Below are 6,740 nucleotides of genomic sequence, written 5' to 3'. Positions count from 1 at the left end.
ATGTAGATTAAAACAGTTAAAGTTTGTGGTATGCGTTCTATACATAGATGGTGACCTCACTAAGTTATTGTCACCTCTATACTTAGACGCATCACATACCCCTGGTCTGGGGAATTATGATTCCGCCAAAGTAGTTCTGCGTAGTAATGAAAATGTTAATAATGTAAGAAAAATCGTTTTTTATTGTGTGTTTTAAACGGAATGTTGTTCAAAGAAATGTTATTTAATTATGTTTTAATGTGATTTTGAATTTCTTCTTAAACTGATAGCGATTATCAGAGGCACGATTACCTAACCTACTTTCGCTTTCACTTTTCACTCGTAAAAGAAGTGCTACCCACAATTCCTTTCGCGTTAGTACACAGGTCAGTAAGACCGGTGTGTACACAATGATGTGGTATGAAGCAATATAAAAGCGATGACGTCACAAAAATCAATGTAGCCAGGAACAGAGAAAGAGTATCGTATGACGTAATTGAGAAGCGAAGACACGATACAATATCCAGGGACAGTACTGTAACATAAAAATATTAAAGGGGCGGTACTGTAAAATTGAATTACCAATAAAACCAGCTTAGGTGATTGAATATTTGAGAATCAAACGTATAAAATGGTAATTCCAAATGTTAAGAGAAGAAAGATATAGTGAATCAAAAACCAACAATGTTGAGTATTTAGGTACGTTAACATCATATCCTTTTGATAATAAATGAGTTTATTCAATTCAACAGTTTAATATAAACATTTTCGTTAAGATATTTTAATTTGCGAATACGCTTCATTACATCTTCATAAAATGATGGGTGGGAAATTCCATTAGTTAAATGCCATTTTACAGAAACATTATATTTAGAAATTAAATCAACATACTTTGAGTAAAATTAAGCGAATTTACTTCTAAGGTTATGACTTCTTTTTTTTTCTTCCCAAATCTCCGCCACTCTCTCTCCTACACCTTTCAAATGCAATCCTATTATTTGTTTTTCACAAACAAAACTATATACGGAGTTTCTCGGACAAAAAGCATTTGTATTTAAATGGGGAGAAGAACCCTTTTTTAGAAACTGAAATGCTATATTAATACTTTATTTGTAAACAGTGAGGTTATTTCTCTATTGATAAGCTACAAACCCGAATATTTTTATTTCTTTTTTTTTTCAACGAATGTTTTGGCAAACATGTGGTTTGTTTCCACTAATATCTCGAAATAAATAGGTTAGGTCAATTGGCAAAAACCCTTTATCGTTAACCTTGTTCTTCAATACTTACATTAATTACCATTTTAATAATGAATTTCATGAGAAAAATAGTTCAAATCTGTATTCAACATTATTTCTTTCTATATAAAACTTAATTTAGCGAAAAACGCATGAAAAATAACACAATAATGTAATACAATCAGAGATGAACAAGATGCATAAGCAACACATCTTAAGTTATTTATATATTAGAAGTCAATGACCTATAAAAAAAGCATTTAGGTAATTTAAGTGGAAAACGTCGCTATCTTTCCTATACAGATGTAAAAAGGCTTTTACATTATACACATAATTAAAGCTAATGTATAGGGAGAAGAACTATGAAAGGCAGTTTCTTTCGTTCCAATCCCATTCGAACATGCACATTTTATAACTGTTGTTTGTAATTCTATACAAACAATATGTATTGTTAGAAATAAATATGTTAAAACTAATAACTCTGTTTTATTATTCACTAAAACTAAAAACGGTCTTAGACACGATGACATGAAACATAATACGAGTATCATCGCAATCCCTTGTTGTTACAAGATTTCATAACCAAACGTCATATAGTACAAATTACAGATTTTTGCATTTAATGTGTGGCTAGCATGCACATGCACAATATTTATATTCCATGTAACCGATAACAGTAGCCTTTTTTCCCAACATATTTTATTTCAAGTCTGCGAACAAGTACATATGACATTATGAAATGTAACATAATAATGTCAGAGATAAAAAGGATGCATATGCAATACATATCAGGTTGTCCATAAAAAATCGATAATATAAAAAGAATGTAGGCTAGTAAAGTAAAAAAAGTTTCTTCTTTTACTACATAGTGTAAACAAAACCCAAAATACAATATATGTATTCAAACAAGTGGACCTGTTCTGTTTTTATGTACGAAATAGAAACCGAAAGTTGAAATTCCTTTATAGATCGTGATGTGTTGTTATAAATAGACACGTGTAGTTAAGTTTACACAACGAACTAGAAACTCGAACTAAATTGGGACGCATTAGAAGGTAAATGTGTTAATATTGTATTACGGTGCTAAAGTAAATCTTCAATTTCTCATGATTAAAAAATAAAACCAAAACCGTTCACTTAAAATATAAAACTACAATAATAATAATAATTAATTGTCTACATTGTGTAAAACATTAAATGTTCAGTGTGATTGGAATGTTCGCGTAAGAGTAACCCTATGCTGTTGAGTATTGCCGGTTACATCACCTAATTGATTTAATCGAGTATATACATCGTAAAACCGTTTTTATCAATTACAACGATGAATATATAAACGTGTTAACAAGTTAACAAGTAATGCCAACAATTAAACGGAAAAAGAGTTTTAATATCTTGCAATTAATTAACTCATTAAATTGCAAATGACATGTACACTGATGGGAAATCCCCATTTGTCAGTGCAGATTCGTTTAAACGGTACATATACACACACAATGTAATTGTGTACACACCGGTCTTACTGACAATAACGAAGTGACGTCACCATCTATGTATAGAATGCACAAAATGTTGGTTGTCCAACAAATACGAGTGGACGTGTCGGTATCGGCGAAAACTTTCATGTATATACACAATATTTGGTTTATGGTACCATACACACATGTGTGAATAATTCTATAAGATATTCTTCGTTCATATTCATATGTTGGTTTAAGATTGTGAAAATAAAAAAAACTTACATTAAAATCGTATATACATGCAGCGGCTTTAAATGCTACTTTACATTATCATAAATGTACATTTGTAGTGACTCGTTTTGATTAAATAATGACTGAATGTCATTTTTCATCCGATACCGTCGCCTGTGACTATTTTCAAAATACTTAACAGTATACATAATAAATAAAAAGAAAAACTGTTGTAAGTTCTATGTCTGAATATTTGTTTTTTCAGAAACGGATGTTAAGTTTGTTTACAAGAAATTACTGTTAAGTGCACAGTGTATCGAGCACTTGAGCAAATCATGCCAGGAAACACAGACTTAGCAGACCACTTGTACAGACAAGCTATGGAAAGTTCCGAACTGTGTGATGTGAGTATAACTTTCGGTGACCACAGGATGGGAGCACATTGGGGTGTACTGATTCAGTGTCCATTCTTCCGGACGATGTTTAACAGTGGAATGAAAGAGAAACAAGAAGGTAGCGTAAATGACATGTACATGTATATGTGTACATTAATAATCATTTAATTTAATGTTCATCGGGTAAATTAATAATTAGAAATTTTGAAATCGTTAAAGGGATCTTTTCACGTTGTGGTAAATTGACAAAATTGAAAAAAGTTGTTTCAGATTCGCAAATTTTCGTTTTAGTTAGGACATTTCTGAGGAAACAGTAATATTAAACATTACCATGGTCTAATATAGCCATTATATGCATCTTTTGACGATTTAAAAACCTGAAAGTTATAAAGCGTTGCAAATCGAAACGATTGAATAATTTGGAGAGTTCTGTTGTTGTCGTTTAATTTTGTGAAACAAAATTTTGCTTATATAAAGTATAAAATACTTCTACCATACATAATTTGCCGAGCGGTCTAATTGGTTTTTACTTCAGGACTCCGAGGGTCACTGATTAGAGCCATGCTGCGGGCTACTTGTTTCCCTTTTTTAAATTGTATTCTTGATTTTTTACTGGAGTTTTTTTAGATCCAATGTTTACATTTATCAATATAGAGCATTTAATGACAAACTTCAAAACATGTCAAAATCTGTTAAAAGGCCCCTTTAAATGCACAAAGACACACATACACACATGTATATACATATTTTGTATTTATTGTATAATGATCATCCCGAATATAAATGATATGTGATTATATTCAATGTTTATTATTTACCATATTTATCATCGTTTATAAAGTAACAGATAACACAAATAACTGATGACATCTCGAACGTCTTTCAGGCCAAATTCATTTCAAAGATGATTTTGACGGAGGATGTGAAGTTCTCCTACGGTCGCTATATACAAGAACATTAACACTTAACCTGTCTAATGTTTATGATGTCCTGAGAGCTGCCGACTATTTCCAGATGGACTCTTTATTTGCAGTATGTGAAAAATACCTTTCTGAAATACCATGGAATCCTGAAAATTGCATTGATATATATTATCTAGCCAAAAGGTTCCGTTTAAAATTTTACAAGTGCCTGGTGGAATATGTGACAAAAGACTTTTTAAAAATTATTGAATATGAAGACAATAGCGAGTATGTGACAACTGACATGATGTTAGAAATCGCGGATAGCGTTGGTAAGACAACGCCTGAAGACAAAGAAATGCTGTTCATGACAAGGACGGAAGGTAGCAGCAACGGAATAAGTCAAGAAATGCGGTTTAGGTACTTTCGTCAATGGTTAAATTTTGACGTGTGTGGTCGAAAAGAAACTTTCACATCATTATTCCTGACACTTACTCTGGAAGACACTTCGCATGCCTTCTTTGAATCCTTAGCCAGTGACTACATTCAAAATTTTAGCGAATGCCGCGAACACTACTATCAGACTAAACGGATATCCATGAAAAGTCTGGTGATACATTCTAACAAAATAGTAAGGGCGGTGCTGGTTGTTGCTGAAATTACTAGCGAAGAAAGCTGGTTTGGAAAACGGAATTATGGTATTTTCGGATATGACACTCATGTTAATAAATGGACATATGTTTGTAGACTTCCAAACACTGCAGAACTTTGGTTTATTGGCAAGAAACTAATAACGGTCAACGAATGGGATAACTGTTTATATGTTTATAGTGACCAACGTCCAGACAGTTATACTGATGATGAAATTATCGTGAAAGTTCAGAAATACAATTTAGGCACAAAATCTTGGTCAATATGCGAGTACAAAATTCCACATAAAAAAGGAGTTTATATGAAGATAAAAAAGTTTGCTTGTGTGGATAAATATGTTTGTTTCATAGCTAAATCAGAAGACCGATTTGGCGAATATACGAACGTTAACTTGTATTTGCTTGGAGAACATGAGTCCTGCGATAAAACAAACGTGTGCCGATCGGAGTCTGAATCGGACCTAAACATAAAAATGTGTGTTACTAACAATCGTTACATTGTGATCATGTGCACTGTAATCTCATTTTCAGGCTATGGTGTTGTGAAGACTACAAGATTTTTAATTAAAGATGTGATTACTAAGAAAACAAGACGCCGTCGAACGGTTCCTCAAACCGCAGACTACATGATTGGCCCGCTACAATCAGAAGAATGCATGTTCGCATCTAATAAAGGTGTTGTTATTTCAAAAATCGACAGTCCTTTTTACAAAATCCTTAACGCAGTAAATGGTCATTGTTCAAGTGTCAATCACAGAATACTTCCACGAAAGCTAAACGTAGTTGATACAGACGAAGAAGAAGAAGAAGATGATGATGAGTTTGTTGGTTTCGAAATTGCAAATGGGTTTAATGTTGTGTCAGTGTTGAACAGATTTAAGCAACTTTTACGTGTATTCGACTTTGAAACACGAGAGGTCACACAGTTGCCAAAACTCTCGTACCGGATAGTTCCTAGATCTATTTCCCACGCACGAGTACCGTCATATGCGCTGAAATGTGTAATAGATTGTCCACATTGTTTATGTGAAATGCGTTGCAATATCTAGTCTTACAAGCTATTTTTTTATTTTAAGCTGGTAAAATGTAGGTCACTAATTTCCGACTAAGCAGAGTTTTGAAACCATCGAACAAAATGTTACCACCATATTTAGTTTATGTATATGTCGAATGTTGTAATTGTAAAAACATGTCCACATTATAATAATAAACATGCAACATGTTATTATGTATGCATTCATATTACTACATAGTGTTTGATAATAAAAACATTTGTATTGATTTGGAAGACATGATACTTGATATATCTTAGTGGGTATCTACATGTATCATAAAAGTTAATATTAAACTAGGGATACTAATTTATTGTCCGTATAATTCTCTTTTATATATTTTAAAAGTGTTATCCAAGTTTTAACATCCTCGTGGTTTGTGAGTCCGTTCTGAAAGAAACACTTTGCGAACACAAAAGCATAAATATTATCTAGGGGAAGTTATCTAAATAATTAAGTAAAACATTGTAATACATGATAATTACTGTAATATGTTTACCGGAAATGTATTATATCTTATGGCAATAAACTGTATAGAGTGAAATGAAGGATGTAAATGATTACTCAAGCTGCATATAAGATATTATAAATTGGTATAATAAATTGGTATTTGTGCCAATCATGTCGGACATTTTAATCTAAGTTTTAAAATAGAATATTCGAATATATTCGAAAAATGACATACAAATATGCGAATATCATTTTCAGTATACGTTCCCATCCCAAATAAATATGTAATCTTATCTTAATAATAATGTCTTTGTGACTATTCTTGCAGGTGTGTGTTATTGTTTTCTAATCATCAAATACATATACGACTATTACTGCTTAAAGAG

The 6,740-nt window shown here is 32.0% G+C and overlaps 1 protein-coding gene across 2 annotated transcripts; it reads left to right on the top strand.

Annotated features, from left to right (window-relative positions):
* The first annotated feature begins 2,212 nt into the window (after positions 1-2,212).
* On the top strand, positions 2,213-6,213 carry LOC127838409 (uncharacterized). 2 transcript variants are annotated; one of them, XM_052366139.1, is made up of 3 exons: positions 2,213-2,272; positions 3,171-3,418; positions 4,187-6,213. In XM_052366139.1, exons 2-3 carry the CDS (start codon positions 3,241-3,243, stop codon positions 5,899-5,901), a joined length of 1,893 nt encoding a protein of 630 aa, XP_052222099.1. In that variant the 5' UTR covers positions 2,213-2,272; positions 3,171-3,240; the 3' UTR covers positions 5,902-6,213. The 2 variants fall into 2 exon arrangements, with proteins under 2 accessions (XP_052222099.1, XP_052222100.1); XM_052366140.1 differs by lacking the exon at positions 2,213-2,272 and having other exon boundaries at positions 3,171-3,309.
* Positions 6,214-6,740: the final 527 nt, after the last annotated feature.

Source organism: Dreissena polymorpha, chromosome 7 (assembly GCF_020536995.1).
Source record: "Dreissena polymorpha isolate Duluth1 chromosome 7, UMN_Dpol_1.0, whole genome shotgun sequence".
NCBI lineage: Eukaryota > Metazoa > Mollusca > Bivalvia > Myida > Dreissenidae > Dreissena > Dreissena polymorpha.
The sequence above is the reverse complement of the archived record's forward strand: the minus strand, read 5'-3'. Positions and strand labels throughout refer to the sequence as shown.